Source organism: Ambystoma mexicanum, chromosome 1p (assembly GCF_040938575.1).
Source record: "Ambystoma mexicanum isolate Mex_15411 chromosome 1p, UKY_AmexF1_1, whole genome shotgun sequence".
Classification (NCBI taxonomy): domain Eukaryota; kingdom Metazoa; phylum Chordata; class Amphibia; order Caudata; family Ambystomatidae; genus Ambystoma; species Ambystoma mexicanum.
Window position 1 is genome coordinate 243,366,193 of NC_090921.1, and position 20,408 is coordinate 243,386,600.

The 20,408-nt window shown below is 45.3% G+C and overlaps 1 protein-coding gene across 1 annotated transcript in view; it reads left to right on the forward strand.

Moving 5' to 3' along the window:
• Positions 1-20,408, forward strand: part of LOC138568659 (polyunsaturated fatty acid lipoxygenase ALOX15B-like) — a 169,513-nt gene that overhangs the window by 13,164 nt on the left and 135,941 nt on the right. The window contains exon 2 of the mRNA XM_069646449.1: positions 19,519-19,723. Coding sequence (XP_069502550.1) covers positions 19,519-19,723 — 205 coding nt within the window. The remainder of the gene's footprint in view (positions 1-19,518; positions 19,724-20,408) is intronic.

Sequence of the window (20,408 nt, forward strand, 5' to 3'; positions counted from 1 at the left end):
AAGAATGTGCTCTTCCATGATCAAGAAAGGCAGGGCATAGCATTTCCAGGTGAGTGTCTCAATTGAATCTGATCCGCACACTCTGCAAGTGTGCAGTTCCCGCACTCCCAATTTAGGACCTGCAACTTCCAATGTAGGGAGATAATTTAACCTACATTTTAGGTACCAGCTGTGATGTTTACAACATGGAAATTTCACCAAATGCAATCACAACTGGTAGATAACGATTGCTTTGCTGCATGTAGTTTTAATCATGCAAGATCAGACCTAGCAGTACGTCAATCCCATTTTGTTTTTAAGTGATTTCAGACTCTATTCCATTTATGAATCGAAATTTCTTGCATCTTTTCTTTAGTTTTTTCAGGAAGGGATTTGTGTCTTTATTATTAGGGCTTTAAGGTATAATCCAATTGACTGCACACCTGCTCGATCTAGGCCATCCACTATAGATGGACCACTGGATGAGACTCGTCTCCAACCTAATGATGCTTATTGGGTCAGAATTTGGTAGACATCCGTTTCCATTTTTTCCCTTGGAGTGCATCAAAATGTTCCTGTCTGTGATATTTCAGTTCACACCCATACAGGACAATAGGGGACACTTTAAGTCTATAGAGCTCAATCCCAGGAACAAGGAATACAGTTTAGCAGTGTTCTTGTTCTGGATTCTAGCCACTTGTTACCTTATTTTAACACCATCTCAAAACCCTAGTAGCAAATAGAGTCAACTTGCTGCATTCTAGCATTATTCAGCATCCAAGAGTACTCTTTGTTCTTCTACGTATACTGACCACAACGCACGATTTGTGTTAATTTCATAGGAATTTGCTTTTGAAATACGATTCAACGCCCAAAAGCTGTCTTTGGCGGCCTTCTGGGGTGTAATCCATTTGCAGGATGTCTGCAAAAGAGACACCTAAATTTCACCACCACCGCCCATGTTGGTACCAGGCCTCCCTACTCTTCGCTACAATGCCACAAGTCACCAAGTATAGGTTAAATAGGGTGGGAGCATGCACACGCGCCTGTCGACTTTTTTTTCAATTTTATCTTCCTCGACCACTTAACTCTTGTATTTTCCAAATACAACAGCTGCACCACATTAAGAGATGGCTCAATTCCCCACCCAGACAGCTTCTCCCACAGCCTAGATGTATCGACGTTGTCAAAAGCGGATGACGGATCAATAACCGCAACATATAGGTTACGACCTGACAGGGGTCCAACATCTGACAAGCCTTCAAGGCAAGACTGCTTTTTATTGTCACTACACCATTCCTATAGCCTGTCTGAAATGGGCTGAATCGAATTTTATCCCACATGTCGTTAATTTTGTAAGCACTGTTTGCAAACACCTTTGATGTATCTAGTAATGAGATGGGCCTGCAACTGGATGGGCCAGGTCCACTTTTTAAAAATTGGTAAGAATTGAATCGGCCTATGAAGACGACAAATTCTTCTGGGATGCATGTGTATACACTAGTATATAAGCCCAAAGTACTGGATTGTTTTAAGATGCCATTCAGGACCACTCGCCCTTGAATGCTTTAATTTACCAATTACAATGTCTGTTCGGCATCTTCACTCGACTTCCATGTTTACATAGTATTTGTTAGAACTTAAGCACTCCCCTTCACTCACTCCTGCGGCCTGTGTAGATATTTTTGAATTATTTTTGTTAAAATTGCTTGCAGTATCTCATCTCAAATATCCTGGTTACCAATACATTTTGGTATGTTATGATTTACACCAATTTCTGTATTTTTGTCTTGAACTTTTTTCCTATATAGCTACTCTGCCCACGTCAAATCTCTACGTTTGAGCAGAGTCTTAATTTTCTTATGCTTTAAGCATTTATTTCTGAATCTCCCCATCATATTCTGTTAGAATGCGAGGGAATATTATAGGTGGTTTATTTGCTCTGTTTCTTCAATCTGTCTAATTTAGGACTGGGAGAGATGGCTCACATATCTCCTACTCTATGTAGACCACCATTTTAATAATTCCGAGCTAGCTTCTAAGATTTTGACCATATTGGACCACCATGTTTCCTTGACTAAATACTTAGTCACCACTAAGTGTTAGTGAGTCACCACTAACTACCTGGAGCACCTCTATATCCAAAGATATTTGCAACCTTTCATGATCACTCGTCTTGGTTTTGATGATGTCCAATACACTGATTTACTCTAGGTCAACGTTTTTAACAAATATAATCAATCACAGAGGCTGCCAAGAAATTAGACCACGGTGGTGTCTTTAAGGAGACTCCGTTTAACAGGTTTGTATGTATGAAGGCCCACTTTGACAGAAATGACCATCTCCTAACTTGGCCTTCCCTGCCATAGTCCTGGTGTACTACAAACTATGCCTCAACACCAGTAAGACAAATCGTTTGCGTTGGGACCGCTGCTCCCACTTCCAACGTCACTCTGGCCGGCCTCCCTTGGCCCTACGTACATCTGCGAGGTTAAAAACCTTGGTCATCTTCAACTCCACTCTCTCCTCCTTCTCTCAGACATCTCTAAAGTCTAACTTTCAGCTACATCTCCTCATAGGTACTCTACCTTGTCTCCCTTTCCACAGCGGCTCACTGTATCCAGAGCCCTGGTCCTCTCTAGGCTGGACTATTGCAACAGCCTCTTCCTCCCTGCTTCTGCTCTCTGCAACTCATCCAGAACAGAACCACAAGGCTTATCCTTGGCCTCAAGCCCAGGGACAGCATATCTCCAGCACTGGCTCCCATGGCTGCAAGGATCAAGTTCAAGACTGCATTGTCCACAAGGCTTTCTGGGACCTGTTACCTACTCATCTAAAACAACGCAGACCTAAATATTGTCCTTCCCGAACCCTCCGCTCCTCTATATCCAACCTTCTGCGAGTGAGCTGGTTCTCCAAGCAGATATTTTCAGGGTGATTTTTATCCTCGGCAAGGGCCTCCCTCTGGAAAAGCCTCCCTGCAACCCTCTGTCTAGAGCCTGATCACCTTAAATTCTGGAAACTCCAAGACATTCCTCTTCTCTACCTTCTCTCTCCCTCTACCCTGCTAACCTATCCCTCCTATTCCCCCTCACCCTTCTTTTTACCTTCAACTTTGCTGACTGGCTGCCTAGTGCACCTCCTAGTCTCACAGGTCACTGGCACCCCTACCAGTCCTCTCACACTACTCCAGGCCCTGCACTCGCCTCACCATCACTGCACTTGAGAAATGACCCATGAGAGAGGCTCTCTGCACTTAACCCAGTCAGTGGAGACTGGGATCACTTGGACCCCCTCCACCCCAAGACTTGTCCCACTCCCCTCCACCTCCCCTGCAACAGTCTATGAACTTGCACGATCCAAATGCACCTTTCTTGAAGATTGTTTCTGTTCCCCTCCCTGTCTTCACTACTTAACTTCACTTGGGTCCAATGACGATTCTGTAGTTTTTCTATCTAAGGTTTGTCTCAACTGTTGTATTATATGCACTTACTCTGCCTGTGCAGACTAGTAGTTTCAGAATTTCAAGGGCTCCGAATGACTGTTTGTCCCGCATGTTCCCACCCTCCTTGAGCGCTTGCCGTGTGTACAGGCGCTTTACAACTAAACAATACGAATATAAGTTGTGTGTAAAATTCTCTTATCCACATCTAAATCGTCCCAATCCTCAACTACACATGACAATTGAAGTCACCTGCCATAATAACCCAGCCTTGGGGATGTTCAGATAACCAGGCAAACTGTTTTTTACTTCGTTGATGGCCACTTCGTGGGTGATATTCAATGGATTGATAACACATGGGGTTTCCCTTGTGACCAATATCAGATTTCACTTACCGATGAGGCTTTAGTTTCTCTTAACACTGTTAAGAGCCCTCCGATTGGTCTCCCTCTTGATCCTTTCTTTTCCAGGTTTTAATAATCGAAAACCCATCCAACACAGGCATCGTCCTCGGGCATGTTTTCTGTAAAAGAATATTAAGCTTTTACCACTTCTCATTTCTATTATCTAGGAAAGAATTGTTCCCTCTAGAATGCTAAGTCTCAAACAAAGCCTGGTCTGACTCTAGTTGGGGGCGGCAGGGCAGAGGCAAGCCAACCCCAGCTAAACCATTCCTGAGTTTTTGTTTTTCTCTTGGGTAGACGTTGTGGGGTTACCGGTCATTTGATCGCAAAAAAAGGTCGCTAGGACAAATGGTCGACGCAATTTGGTCGAAAGACAAATGGTCGAATTTTATTTTTTTGTATTTTCACTTTTTTTTTTTGGGGGGGGGTCCCTCCAACCCCCTTTTTTGCTTAAAAACCCTTTTTTTTCCTAAACGAAAACCTGAAAAATATATATAAAAATAAATCGACCATTTGTCTGTCGACCAATTTTCTATCGACCAAATGACCGGACAGCACGTTGTGGTAATGGCAGGTTACTTTGATCATAGGTTTTCTCTGATCGTTCACCGTCTTTTCGGGTTGCCGAGTGTAGTACCATTCATAACCTTGTAGAAGCATTTCTTCCTGTTCTATTATTTTTCCACCATTTCTGAATGGAAGTGGACAGCACATTTCCCCAAATTGTTATAGATAGGTGAACATACTTGATGTCTGCTGATATAATCTATGGACATCGAGACTTGGAGTCTGCTTCCGTTCAGAGACATTATGGTCTCCTTCACGAATAGTTTAAAAAATGAGAAAATACTCTTGCTTATTGTTTCTCTCGAGGCCCACTTTTATGACGTTTAGCATCCTCCTTGATGGCTTTGTTCTCCTGATCGCTCCGATTATGCTTCAAACAGTCTCTCCCTTGGGAAAATGTTCTCTGATTTGGGATAGTGTCAAGCTTCTGATGTTCATACTCTGTTCTTAATAGTTTTGTGCTCATTTTTCCTTCTACTTGCATTCTGTGATAGGTCGATCAGTGTTCCAGGACTGTTGTATTTGGCTCAAGAGTTTTTTCACTTTGTCCTTCCATCAGGGAAGGATCACTTTTCCTGAGACTGTTAAAATTTTAAGGACTTCCTTACTGCTTATTCTGTCCTCCATTTCTGCTGCTGTCTTCTGTCTTGCATCAATGCATATAACAATTTCATTTGATTTTATTTTTCCTTTCCCCAGTGGCGGCAATATTACAGACTTGCGAGAGCCTTCATTTGAGATTTTTGATAGACCATTCATGTTTTTGGTTTTCCTTAATACAAGGTTCCTTTTTTTTCTACCTTTTGATTGCTGTCTTGTCTGGTGTTTGAGTTGACGTTACTTCAACCAAAGCAGTTTTAATTCCGTCGGTTAGAGGGTTACAACTGCCAGAACCAAAATCTCGGTACTCATTATTCCTACTAAGTGATGGCTCCTTCGTCAACAACTTTATCTCATTCAAAGTGGTAATTCTTCATGGGCAACGGTGTCATATAGACGTATGAATGATTGCAAGACCAGATTTAAAGCTGCTATGGATGTTGAGGCTCCCGCCATTGATTCATTAGTTTTTCATTTCCATGAAGGGGTGGGGGAAGAGGTATGATCTTGTGTTGCAGGACAATCGGCCATTTTACCCCCTTCTGAATCTAGTGTCTGGCATTTCATTACTGAGTTTGTTATGGGTTCTAAATGGGCCCGCAGACACTTAGTCAATCTTGAAGAATTTCAAAAGCATGCATTTACACAGGCATCAAATAGTATATGCTTGATGTTCCACTGGTGTTATGACTTGTCCCGATATTTCCTCATTTATTGCAGTGTGGTCAGATATCGGACACCTTCCTTTGTTACTTCGCTGAAAAGTTTAGTTGGGCGGTTGCGTGGGTGGGAGGGATTCAAGGGATGGCAGGATGGCTCGGAATTTCCACTTGTTTCATCAATTCCTGGGAGGCTAGGTGACTCTCGTCCAAATGTATAGGTGGCTTATGCAGCGAGACTGCACTGCCACTCCACATGTATCACTTTGCTTTGCCTCATTCAGCTGCTTGAACCATGAAGAGAATACTCCAAAAAATTGCCCCACAGTCCCCTTGTTCTTTCATTTCACCACTTGGGCAGTGCCAATATAGGACATTTGTTCCATTACACTGAGGATCAAAGGGTCCACCCCACAGGTGTTTAATCCGTTGCGCCAAGGATCATAAGATCTGACCACAGTCTGCTTGTGCGTTTGATGGACCAGTTTATTTCTTTTGAATGTATTTAAACCCAATCTTTCTGAGCTTTAGTTCACCGAGGATCAGGGTCCAGCCCCAGTTTCCTTAGGCGCTTGATGTGCTGGATTTGCCCGTTAATGTAAATGCTCGCCCCTGTATCAGTTTTACTAGCTTTTGCCCATTGTTGGGAGTCTTATTGCTTGACACAATCTCGCACGAGGAGTAGTGAACATCCGGTTGCAGCAATGTTAAACTCAGCATTTTGCCACGTTCCCTAGGTGCTGAGGAAGCACAATCGGTGAGGTTTGCTGCCAAGCCATGTTACTGTTGCCTGCTCGGACTGCCTCACTCGGCCTCCATCCACTCACCTCGAGCCTTCTTGAAGACTAACTCCGCCTTTGATAAAACACCAGCAAACAGCAACTGCAGGACTGCCTCGCTCTGCTTTCATATTCATCCTTGAGTAATAAATGCAGTTGGTTTTGCTTGATGTTTTGATATTCTAAGATCCTAAAGGTAGCCTTAGAAGAATAGGCAGCAGGGACATGAGGCCACACATTTCTGTTTAGTATCCGACAGTGCTCACTCATATTTAGATTGCTCATTTTTCTCATGACCAGGATTGCGTCTCGTGTTCTAAACTCCAACTCCTGATAAAATGATGCATTACCATTTCAATTTAATACATTGTTTATATGGGGTCTACACCAAGGCAGTAGTTGACATCTGGTCAAAAGAGGAGGCCTCCACGTTGATAGGAATTGGATTTGGCTGTTCTGTCACTTTCCATCTAGACTTGTCAGTCCTCGAGTCCCAAGATACCACTTTCTTACTCGGTGAGGAGTGGTGAAGGTGATCCAAGCATGATCTGACCAATCGACCCAATTCTGGGACATGGAGAAGGCTGAATTAATTCTGGGATATGGAGGTGAGGGCTGAATTCTTTCTGGGATATGGAGGTGAGGGCTGAATTCATTCGGGGATATGGGGGGGAGGGCTGAATGAATTCGGGGATATGGAGGGGGAGGGCTGAATGAATTCTGGGATACGGAGGGGAGGGCTGAATGAATTCTGGGATACGGAGGGGCGGGCTGAATGAATTCTGGGATATGGAGGGGCGGGCTGAATGAATTCTGGGATATGGAGGGGCGGGCTGAATGAATTCTGGGATATGGAGGGGCGGGCTGAATGAATTCTGGGATACGGAGGGGCGGGCTGAATGAATTCTGGGATATGGAGGAGAGGGCCGCATTAATGTCCAAACCTTCAGTTCAGTGTCTGACCCTTTAAAAGTATATGGGGAGTGGAAAGGTAAGTAAAGCCTAAGTCTAGCGGCTCCTTTAAAAGTGAAGGTGCTAAAGAATCTTTGGGCTCGTATGTTGGTCTCCCATAAGAATGCTACACTAAGAGAAATTCATAAGAGGTAATGCATAATTAAACACATTGGCCCTCATTACGACCCTGGCGGAAAGTGACTGACCGGACCGCCACAGCGTAAATAGCGTTTCCGCCATTGCACGATGGAGCAAAGTGCGGCCCATTCCGACCCATCGGGCACGAGCACCACGGCATGGCGGAAGTGCAAAGTCCGTGATGGCGGAAATGACCCCAAAACGGCCCACACCGCCGCCGTACGGCGCCCTAGGTGCAATACCGCCACCCATCACAGCGGACACCGCAGTGTGCGCCTACCGGAAAGTACGGTGACCGGAAATATACGGAAACGGAAGTTAAAACATGGGCCCGGAACGGGAAACATCCCGCCGTACACCTATAAAACCACTAAAACCACACAACCACTAAAAACACTACCCAGAGACACACCCCAACCCGTCATCCACCCTAGCGAAACCAATAAAAATGGGAAAAGTAGCGAAGAAAGCGTGCGACCGCAAGCGGCAGGTCCACTTCTCCCGTGAGGAACTCACCGTGCTAACAGAGACCCTCCAGGAGAATGCTGCCGTCGTCTTCTCCACGCAAATGACCAGGACGGCACTTGCAAACAAGAAGGCCATATGGGCTCTGGTGGCACAGCGGGTAAGTGCGGTGGGGACCGCACCCCACAGCAATGCCGAAAGCGATGGGACGACCTGCGGATACGCGTCCGCAGCATACTCTCTGCCAACCGCAACATTGCCACAGCCACCGGGGGAGGTCCTGAATCACCCATCAAGTTGACTCCCTGGGAAGAAATCTGTGCCTCCACCATCGGAATGGAGAGCATAGAGGGAGTCGGAGGGATGGAGAAAGGAGTGCAGACATCCGAAGATTCAGGTAGGTGGGCCAAATAAAACAATGCCAAATCCACAATGTCCAATCATGTGAGGTACCATGTGTCCACATAGTGCAACAGAAACACATGTCCAGGAGAACGGCCACACACATCGGCCTGATAGCGCACGTTAAAACCCACAATAAATACATAAATAATTAAAAACCCCTAAAAAACGCACTACACGTGCAGCAGGCACACCCTAACTGCAGGCTGCCAAACAACTGCACCCTCACTCCACACACAAATGAAAGCACCTCCAAGGCCCCGACCCAAATCACCCTCAGGTACCACCCCAATGCATGTGATACAATGCCATTCCAATACCCACAGACCCATTAATAACCCTCGCCCTCCTTTACTCCACCACAGGGTCCGATCCAAACGACGAGCATCAGGACACCCCTACCAGCACACCTGCAAAGAGGGCCAAGACCAACGGCCAAAGACCCTCCACCTCAGCTGCACGCATCAAGACACGGCAGCAGCACAAATCAGGTGGCAGCACAGAGGAGGGAACATCAACAGGCACCCCAGCAGCCAGCATGCCCACAACACCACCACCACAGGTCCCCCAACGGATGCCACAGAAGGCACTGCCTCTGGTGGCAGCAGCACCATAGGTGACACCCCATTGATGGCAGCATGCTCCGACACAGAAGACGGGGATGTCGAAGTCAGATCCATCCATGACCTGTCCCAATCCCCCTGTCTGTCCCATCCCGTACAACATGAGGATACCACGCAGGGGCACCCACAAGACGACGACTGGCCATCCCCCACAAGCCCTGTGGCAAGGCAACATGAGGACAACAGCCCCTCTGTGACACCCCCGCAAATGGCCATGGCCCAGCAGAGGCAACAGTCCCTCGACCAGTTAATCGTGCAACAGCAGCAACTGGCCACGCTCCTCAAGGACCATGCTGATGAATGTGGGGGCACTAAGGCAGACATAGAAACATCAACTGAGACACTTAGGGCAGAAATGGAGAGAAGTACAGAGACACTAAGGGCACAAATGGAGAGTAGCACCGAGAGCCTGAGAGTACAAATGGAGAGAAGCACCGAGAGCCTGAGGGGGGAACTGCATGCGACGTCCAAAGACGTATGTGCCGAACTTGCCGCAGTGCGCCGTGTGCTCACTGAGCTCTCGCAAACCCTTAGGGACATGCATGGACGTGAGCAGGCAGAGACATCATCCGTTGCAAGTTCCGTCCAGGGCAGCCCCCAACGTAGATCTGGGAGGAACCTGCGCTCCACAGGCAGGGGTGCCCCTGATACCCGCAGAGGGGGCTTGCAATAGCGACTGGCCACTGACAATGAGCATCTTTGGACACTGGTGTTCGGGGGGGAGGTAGGAGGGTGGAGGGGGTGTGTTGGGCTCACTTGGGTGGGGGTCGATAGGGTGTACAATATGATATCACATATGCCATAAACAGTGCACGATCAACCAATGAGATGTGTGTACATTGATCTTTGTGTACTAGGCCATCATAGGCGTACAGTCCATATTGTGCATGTCCCAGACACACACAGTGCCACGAGTCCCGTGTCCATGTATCAGCCACCAGGCGTGAGTGCTAGAAGCATACATCAATGAGATGCTGACGAATGTCACGGCCCTCCGGTGCCTCGCAGACTCCTTGAGGTGCTGCCACATCCCCACCCTCATCATGACCATCATCAGGTGCTTGCAGTTCTGCGTCAGGGGGCATGGGCACATTTCTACGTACGCACATGTTGTGGAGCATGACACATGCCATCACCATCTTTGCAACCTTCTCATGGCGGTACAGGAGTGCCCCGCCAGACCTGCTGAGGCAGCGGAAACGACCCTTCAGTAGGCCGAATGCCTGTTCGATGACTACACGGGTACGTGAGTGGGCATGGTTGTAGTCCTCCTCATGCTGGTCCCGTGGGTTCCGGACTGGTGTGAGGAGCCATCTCTTCAGTGGATATCCAGCATCACCTGTATGTGGACGATAAACGTATGATGTGGAATGCCATTGCTACGTACGCACACCCCCCCCCCCCTTCCTGCCAGGTCATTGCCGAATCACATACCCCACATTATCATGCATGTAATGTGACTCACCGAGTAGCCAGGATCTGTTCCCTGCGTGTCGCTCCATGTAGCGTGGTATTGTAGAGTTCCTCAAGACCATAGAATCATGGGTTGATCCAGGGAATCTGGCACAACAATGTGTAATGATCCTGTTGGAGTCACACACCATTTGTACATTCAGAGAATGAAATTGTTTTCTGTTGCGGTACTGGGCCTCCATGGCATGTGGGACGACCAATTCCACATGGGTGCAGTCGATGGCACCAATGCAACCCGGTATGCCGGCAAGTGCATGGAATCCCACTTTTGTGTTGGTAATTTCCTGCTCCGAGCGTGGTAGGGAGATGTAGTCGTCTGCGTGCTGCAGGAGGGCATCGAGCACTTGCTATAGTGTCCGTGAGAACAGTGGCTGAGAAATGCCATGCAACTGTCCGACTGTGTGCTGGTAGGTGCCTGTGGCCAGGAAGTGTACAGACACCACCTTCAGTAGGGGTGGGATGGCGGTTGGGCTATCTATCATGCTGACAAGGTCAGCCTGTGTCATGTCCACAATGGCGGCTATGGTGTCCCGGTCCAGACGGTAGAGGGTGTGGATCTGCTCATCAGTGAGGTTGAACGGATGTGCTCGGAGGCGTGGGATTGCGGGCTGCCTGCGTGGTGGTAGTGGCTGTGCTGGCGGCCCTTGCTGGTCCTGCCTTGCCCTCCTCCTCCTGCGTCTCCTCCGTGCGGCCGGTTGTAGTTGGTGTTCGTCTTCTTCTTGGAGTTGGAGTACTTGCAGTGCTATCATGTCCCCAGGGCCAACATCGCGAGTCCTGCCGGTAGCATTTCGGAGTGGGTGTGGTTGTGGGAGGAGACTGGGTGTGCAATTTATGTGTGTTCAGGCTGTATGGCCTCCACCTGTGGTGATTCATTCCACCTGTGCAAACTGCTCTCCCCTTTGGCCGAGCACGTCCCGCACACAACGCTGCAATTCGAGGAATGGCATCTTGCTATTGCAATCATGTATTTGTACCCGATGGCCGTGTAACATTGGTTGATATGTTCATTCTGCTGTGGTCCCATTGTTTCACATACTATCTGTGCAGTCGCGAACAGACTTGTGAAGGGTCAGTGGTACGTAGTACTCGAGTAACGGTGGGCCCTCATGCATCACTGTACCGAGTTGCAACGACGGGCGGGGCGTCCCATTTGTGGGTGTAGGCAGTTGCCATTTTCACACACAGCCGCACTAGATGGATTAATTAGTGATTCCAAACGGCCACAGATGCCTCTTCGACGTGATGTTGCAAATGAGGAATTCGAAGGGCGGCGCTTTCGGTTTTCAGCTAGCGGCAAGGAAATGCCCACAGGTCTGACTGCAAATATAACGTTCTATTGTTCAATGTCCTTGAGACAGGGGCCATGGCGAGGAAGCAATGATTGATATGAATAGTTTGGGATGCGCAATAGCGACGTGGGCGATGAGGCCGGACGTTCCCAAATACATGTTACTTCACAACACTGGAATTACGGGCTGGGGCACTGTGGATTTTGCAGGCTGCATAACGCACAGACTCAATGGATATTTCTAATGTTATGTGAGTAAATATTCAGGCGTTTTAATCCCGGGATGAGGGAATGATGAATGGATGCATGGGCAGGTGATTTGATACGGAGTTTGCCATGTACAGGGCTTCTTGGGATCTATCCGCCTCCCCTACTCTATGTGATGCAGGGCTGCCATAGTGGGACCATCGTCTATCTGGCCTTGTTGAGCCCTCCCTGTCTCGACGCGCCCTCAGACACTTGTGTCCATGCACGTTACCAATCCCATCTGATGGATTCTGTTTTGACAGACGCATGCACAGGTACACTCGTTTGTGATGGTGTTTACACCTCGATATAGATAGTTATGAGTCGCAAGTGGTTTTTGGGTGGTGATGAACCTTTGGAGTGGGCTAGCATGCATATGGCTGTGGATTTAGTGTGATCATTGAAGTGAGTTGTTGGAATGTAGTTCTGATGGCCATTCTGTTCTTTTTCTTTTCTTTTGGTTGACAGGTATCTCCTCCCCTTTTGCCACTGCCATCTGTATGCCACTCCTGCAGATGGGTTTTACTCCCGACACCTGCTGCTTCGTGTTAATCAGTGGAGCAGCATTACGATCTTATGGGACGATCGCCAATGGGCCACATGCCCTTACGCAGTACTGGTGGCTCGGAGCAACATTTCGGCCTTTCAGCTGGACTAGTGCCTCCCCATTGGGCCGGCCCTGCGGTTCTGTGCGCTTCCATGTTGCCTTTTCGTACGTGAATGTGGCTCTGTGTACCATGATGGAACAGGGCGTCACACAAGTAGTGGCTGGTCATTTCTTGCGGATGCAGCCCACAATGGTGAAATGTGTTTTGGAGTTCATGGCCTGATGGCTGTATGGGCTTGGTGATTTTGTTGTGCATTAAATTTCTATTCTGATTTGGCCCGTGTAGCGTTCTTCTTTGCAAGTGATGTGGCATATTCCTATTTGGGGAGCGATGTATTGTGAGGAGATCTGCATTGGGTTCCAGCTTCGGAGTTTAGTTGCGTGGTACTGTACTGGGCGCGTTTGCCTACGAAGCCCGTGAGGTCAGGGATGGGGGCTGCCAATGTTGTCATGCTCAGGGGCGGGGGATTGGGTTTTGTGTAACAGATGCCGGTCAGCCAGGTGGACTGGTGGAATGATGTGATTTTCGGAATATTGCTGGTCACAGGTGCCTGTGTTTGCGTGCGTTTCTTGGTGGGGGACTGTGGTCATGTCCATTGGGATGGCTTCTGTATTCGTGCCATCTGTGCCCTGCAGCTCCTATTGGCCCCTCTTGTGTTTCATTTGTTCGTTGGCATGCATGGGTGACTTGTACATTTCACTGGTTGCATTGTGACTTCATTGCACCTACGGGGAGTTGTACTTTGAGGGCAGGGAGCGGTGTACAGGCACTCAGTGGGGCCGTTTATGGTTGATTCGCGATGCCGTACTTCTCACCATGGCGGAATGGTACATTCCGCCATGCTTGATGGCGTTAGGTACATGTCCGCTAGGGTCGGAATTGGCGTACCCTTGCGCCATGGTGGTGTTTACGGTTTGGCATGGCGCGCGCGCTTGGTGCAGTTAGCGTTGGCGTTCACTACGGTGTCGCTAATGGCTTCGTACTTTGCGGTGACGGGTCATAGTCGCACCGAGCGCTATTCGATGGCGGTATTGCATTTCCGCCATCGTTTTTCGATTTCCGCCAGGGTCGTAATGAGGGCCATTGTTGTGAAAACACACCCTGTGCAGCTGTCATGCATTCTTCCAAGCCAATTCAAAGGACACATCCAACCCCTTTTTAAACTTCCTTGATGGCTGCTGTTTTGACGTGCATTAACAATTATTGGTTTCATGGAACCTCCCATTTCTTCACACCATGCACAACAATGTGCATAACTATCATACAATGACTGCACACACTCGCATAGGTTTGTTGTGTGTTTGTCTAAAAGTTTTGCTAGTATAGTGACAAAACTCGCAGATTCGCTTAGACTGACAGTTCTTTGAAGTCCTATACTTGTAGTGTTGCATTTAGGATCGGTAAACTGCAGTTGTACTACTTTTCTTTCATTACAAATATGAATAGTCATGTTATGTGCTCTGTGTACTTCTCAAATCATCCCTCTGTGAAACAGAGTATTATGCTAGCTCTTTCAAGCTCCATTTGTTTCCATCAACAAGTTCCTTAGTGTAGTCGAGGGTCGAAATCCAGCCTTGTCTCTTAAATAAAATGTGTGATCCTGAGTAAACATATCTGTATTTGGAAAATGCTGGCTGTTTTACGATTACCTTCAATACTGTGCCACCAGTATTACTTTTACATGAACTTCATACATTTTGTTTGCAAAATTAGTAATTTTGCACCTAAAAGCATTGAAAATATGGTTGAATGAACAAGTGCAAATTGAGTTGCACACGGGGTTATTTTGCAATGTTAGTTATTCTGAATATTTTCTAGTGGATTTTGTTTAATTGATTGATACTTTGTTTCATTACCAACATTTGTCACACAACTTTTCTGATTCTTTTTGCTTTTAACAAATACGTTTGTATTCAGCCTTTTTTTTTTTTTTTTTTTAGCAATAGATTAATTTTGTTAAATATTAGTGCAGAAAGGGTGGTCAGACTTAGCCAGGATCATTCACGTTTTTTAAATTTCAGAACGCTCAAATATCCACCAAAATAAACACAGCCAAATGTGCATTTGAAGTGGGAGCAGGGGGAACATTTAACTGTTCAATGGAAACTCTCCACTATTGTGGCGCTCCAAGTGAATCGCGGTCTCTCCATTCTTGAGAGGTTGATGAGATTTTGCAGCAAAATTATAAGATGGAATCGGACACAGGAGTTAAAATACAAAATTGTAGCAATTTAAAGTTCCAGAACTGTTTAGCTCTGCCAAAAACATTGTCGCACTCCCTCACTTCACAGGTGTTGTGTGCTGCTTTCCTGTTGATCTGAATGGTGCAATCTTCATTCAACAATCCTGTATTGACTTCAATAGTCGTCTTCAGGGTTGATCAAAAATCACTTTGGTTCTGTGACACTTTAGGCATTGTGTTAAATCCGCTTCACCCTCGTAGGTAAAGAATTATGTGCATGAATTAACTGCATTCACTTTGCCTGACACCTTCTAGCCCAGGCATGACCTTCAAACCAGGGAGAAGGGATTGCTCAGTGCACTAAAACGTCTGCAATTAATAAATCGTTGCTTAGTGCACTGAATGGGCCTCATTTTCTATTAGGTGAGACCCCTTCATGCAATTTCGGGACCCCTGCATGCAATTTTCATCATTCACAAAAGGAAAAGAGTTCAACAAGGCCAACTCGCGTCGTCTACCTTCATTTTCCTCCATGTCATAATAACAGAGCTGTCTGCAAATTAAGCTTTGCAGATGGTGTTTCCTTATGGACTCCTATGGAATCCGCCTGGCCTTTGAACTGAATCAATTTCTTTTGTGCCAAGCTGAAAATTTCATACAGGCGTGACATGAAAGGCACTGATAAGATGGAGGGGAGTGCAGCAGCGATCTGATTTTCGTTCTGAGCCCCTCCACCCGGATGCACTGCAGCAAAATGGGACCGAGCAGGAATTGGAGGCGTAAAAGCATTGCACCTTGCTATTACGGCATAAAAGCATTGCACCTTGCTATTACGTTGCCATTTCCCGCTCTGGCCCATTCAAAATTAGGCTGAATGGCTTCATTCTGTATTGTAAAGAATTACTTTTTTTTTTCAAATTTACACAATAGTTTAACCTACTGCCTCTCCATGTTTCACTTGTTTGTATATGGTTTCATCAAACGTTCTCTTGTGCTTAAATTGTTTTTGTATATGTGATGCAAAGAGTTGAAGACTATTTCACAAATGTCTTTCTACATTTTTATTTTTTAACGTGTTATAGTTTACAGCAAATGTTCATAGTTTACAGCAAATGTTCATTCACACTGCCACCAACTGTGACATTGGATTACTTCCAATGAGACCTCAAATTTACAGTTCTTGAGTTTCCATGGATCAAGCCTAGTGCATAGTTATGTCTTGTTCTCAAAGTACAAGAGCTAATGAGAGACTATCATTCAATAAGTCAATTCCTGCACATGTGTCCACTCTTTTCGCCTGCTAGGAATAGACTCCACCATTCGTCAGGGGTCAAAGAGTGAAACTATGAACTTGCCCAAATTTGTTTTACTCTCGTTTTTACAGCTTGTCATAAGATGTGTTGTAGATTCTAGTGTTTGCTAGGCCACCGTATCTACAAATATCTTGATATCCTAGCTGGCCTCTTCTATATAGTACTTCCTTTGTCTGATATGCATTTAGTTTTATTTGCAGGAATGAATTCTGATAAGTGCTGGGGAATTTACTCAGGTACTTTTGGATCTTCTTAACCGCTCTGTGCTCCCAAGGAATCCATTCCAGTGACTTTTCTTTCATTCTGGTATCTTGGGTTAGAATACTGTCGTTTTTTTTTTAACCACATCAGAATTACTGATCAGCAGATCTGTTGCATCAAGTTGACTTAATTTGATTAGACATTGTCATTCTCCAAGGGGTCATGGTTTGGTCCAGCTTGCTTTTGCCCCAGAATCGTACATGGTATTGCTGCGTCTTGTATAGGGATTTCCTAAACGAGGTGAGAATTTTCAACATTAGTACCGATTCAAGACAGAGTTTGTGTTTTTATGGCTGCTATCAGCGAGCTCTTCTGGAGTCGTAACACTTTTTTCCAGAAACAGCCTTCTAAGCTAGGCCAAATGTTGCAGTTCATGCTTAGAGCTGTTTCACTTCCATAGGTCACTGCTGGTACGACTGTTTGTAGAATGCTGGTACTGCTATTGGTGTACATTTCCCATATCTGTCATGGATTATAGCTACCTGGGTAGCTAGCACTTTACCTTCAAGTTGTTAATCCCTTATGCTTCTCTTAATGTTTTTAAGAATTGTATGCCCAGATACCGATTTACTTAGGGGCCTATGGACCCCTGATAGTCTGATCTTTTTTTGTTTGTCTGATCTTACTGTCAGATTCACAATTTTGGATTGTTTGGAGTTGATCACTAACACATTTGTAACACATTTGCTTTCATGTATGTCTTCAAAGCTTCGTTTTCGTCGCAGCCCAATTTGTGTCCTGGCAATCAGTACTATGTCATCGGCATAAATCCATGCCACACGATTTATTTTTGGTGGAAAATCGTTCACCATATTCATAGCTTGTGGGAGGTCAGTAAAATATAGATTAAATGTGGCTGCCAACAGACTCCCCTGTTGACACCAAGTTCTGTGGGAATATTTTCAGATAAGGTACTCTGCTTATCAAGTATAACTTGGACTGTCATGGTTAGTATGAAAAGCTTTTTTAATTGGTTTGATTTTAGCTGTAATGGGCAGTTGCAATTTGCCACTTCAACAAGGTCTCCCTATAAATAGTGTTGAAGGTCGATAAACGCAAGATAAAGTGCCTTTTTATTTTTAACCTTTGTATCTTAAAGTTCAGGATGAACAGATTTAACTTTTAGCTCGGTCCCAACCCCCTTTGAGAATCCAGTCGGTCTATGGTCAAAGCTATCGAATCCGTTGCCCATTTAACCAGATGATTCTGTAACCTAGACTCCTAGATCTTTCCAATGACGTCCAGTAACACTATGGACCTGTAGTTCTTCGGATCCTTTGTCCGTTTTTAAAATCGGAATTGGGATTGCGGTGGACCAGGAGTCGAATTATTTTCGTCTTTATTGTTTGAAAAAGTGTCACCATACAAGACTCTCTCCACTCTGGATTTTTTTGAAATGGTTGTCAGTCTATCTGGGCCTGGTGTGTTGGAAGATTTAAATTTCTTAATAGCAGCTCATATTACGCGTTAATCAGTTTCAATTATCCATGTCTTGATCTTTTCAAATACTTCAGTATAGTGCTGTATCCATTGTTCCTCAGCTGCCCCACTGCTAAGGCAAGCCTCTGAATTAAATGTGATATTTAACATGCCCATATTTTTCCAGTATTAGAAGCAATTGTTTTAAGCAGAGCATAGCTTCTCCATGCTCTAATTCGTGGTTATGTTTTTGGTTCCAGTAGAGGTTTGTTAGCATTATTTTGAGAAATCTGGTATCACATTTGCTCTTGGTGGAATTGTTACTTGTGTAACGGATTCGGATTTATAGCTGCTAAAACTTTCCATCCCGTGTTTATTCATGTTACAAGGCCTGAGAGGTCTTCCTTTTGGGCCTTAATAGCAGGATTTAGCAGTGTTATGTACCCTTCTTTCTGGTACTTTAAAGAGCCGTCTCTTGTAAGCTAATTATACAATATCAAGTGTCTAAAACCCCTAGTATTCCATGATGGGAGTGTTTGCCGTATTTCATTTACTGCCTCTTTTTGCAAACATTGCTGTTCAGGGATCGGGGCCGAGCGGCTCGCTTTGACCATGGCCATCGCTTGCCTTTATTGGTACTACTGCGGCCCTTTATTTGTTTTGTCATCAGAGTTGGTAAAGGTCACTGTAAAATGTCATAGATCTTCTTTACTTTTACTGGGATGTGATTATTTCATTACAATGGGTCAGAATCAGTATTTGTGCAAAGGTAAGATCTACCTGAACAGGATAACCTTTCTTGCCACACTTTTCTAACAGGAATTCCTTTTCTTTTGATTCCTACAAATGGAAATGCATGTACAACATAACAATGCATCTCCATGTAGTGGTCTACAATGAAATGCAAAGTCTGCAAAATTGGTAATCTTACCATGGACTGACTAAAATGCACATTATTCTTACACCAGATGTAGAATCCCTTGTTGAGGGGTTATTTCAGTGTTATTAAAAATGCTGACCACTTCCTGAGACGAAAAACGGCCAATCCCAAATCTTCCCGTTAAAAAGAAATTTGTAATCCGCCTGGCACATGTTTCTTAAACTTAAAGGAAAGGGGCTTTGAAGTTGGTGGAAACGATCCCTATTTTTATTGGGAGATTAAAATGTGCTTGCTGGATGATGTGGAAAGCGCATTATACAAGCTTTTTATACCAGACCAGTGGAAACGGGCATTTGCAGAATGTCATGTGAAATAAGACATTCAAAGCAATTCATGGTGTCCCAGTAGAATCTATAGCTGGACTTCTGCCAGAGGGTAATTACTCCACGTTGTCAGGATTTAAACTGCCAGACCTTGAAGGAAGAATTGTTCTGACAATTCGGACTACACCAGACGTATGTTATTGTGAGCCCTTCCTTCACAGGCAACTTGAAAGCAAACACTAATCAATGACCAGAAGCTTCAAAAGAATTCCCATCATAACTGTGCAACTTGAAAAACACATCTTCCCTCATTATCGTGAAGGAAACAGATGTATTTGCTAAAAATTCATGATAACCTGTGAACTGCCATGCAATAAAGACCGAAGCATACAGCACGTTTTTGACATTGGGTTGTTTCTTTTTAAAATGTGTTTTGCAGATCTGGTGAAACTTGAAATGCCCAATGCAAATGCGTGTGAGCTGCTAATGTAAAAGCTTTCTTTAATTGGTTAGGTGGATGAGTACCACATCAAAGAGGACCGTGATCTGGGGGAAATCCTGCTAATCCGTCTCCACAAGGAGCCCTTCTCCATCTTCCCTGAGGACAACTGGTACTGCATGTATGTAACTGTGACATCCCCTGGTGGAGCAAGCTACCGATTCCCCTGTTACCGCTGGATCGAAGGCTACCTGACATTGGAGCTCGCAGAAGCGACAGGTAATAACACACTTGCACTGCTCTGACAAAGTTTGACACCTTTGTACTGATGAAAAATAATTTGTTTTTGGGGATTTCTGCTACTTTTACCAACACCTAATGAATTTCAAGGCTAGCATGTATAGTAGTCTCCTGTGTAATGGGTTTCTAAAGTTGCGATGTGGAGGTGGTTGACCTCAACCCTAGATTTCCTCATGGAGACATGTTGTATACTTTTAAGGTTGGAAAGGGACTTTGATTGGAAGAGGCTATCATACTACAGTCACCTTTTTATTTAAGGGCTCAGGTTATCCTGTGACCAGGGGCAAGGGGGCCAGCACCTGATGCAGTTTGTACACCCTCCCAAAAGTAGTAATTTGTGAGTATTTAGAGTGGGGGTGGCGGTTGTGTCCCAGTAGGCTGCGCCACAGCGGACCTAGTAACACAAGATGCAGGATAAAAGGTGTGAACATAAATGCAACATTTTTCAGAGTCAATGACCTCATCCAATTAAATAAGCAATTTAAAAATGTGACATTTGCCGTCACAGAATTGCTGAATATGGATTCTCTAGGGTGCAAATTCTGATATCTTGTCCCAAATGTCTTCATATGTGTGTATGTTCGGTCTGTGCACACTGTACATGCATTTTATCTGTGTATTGGTCCTGCATGTCATCTAGGCTTGTACCATTTTCGAAAAGTCA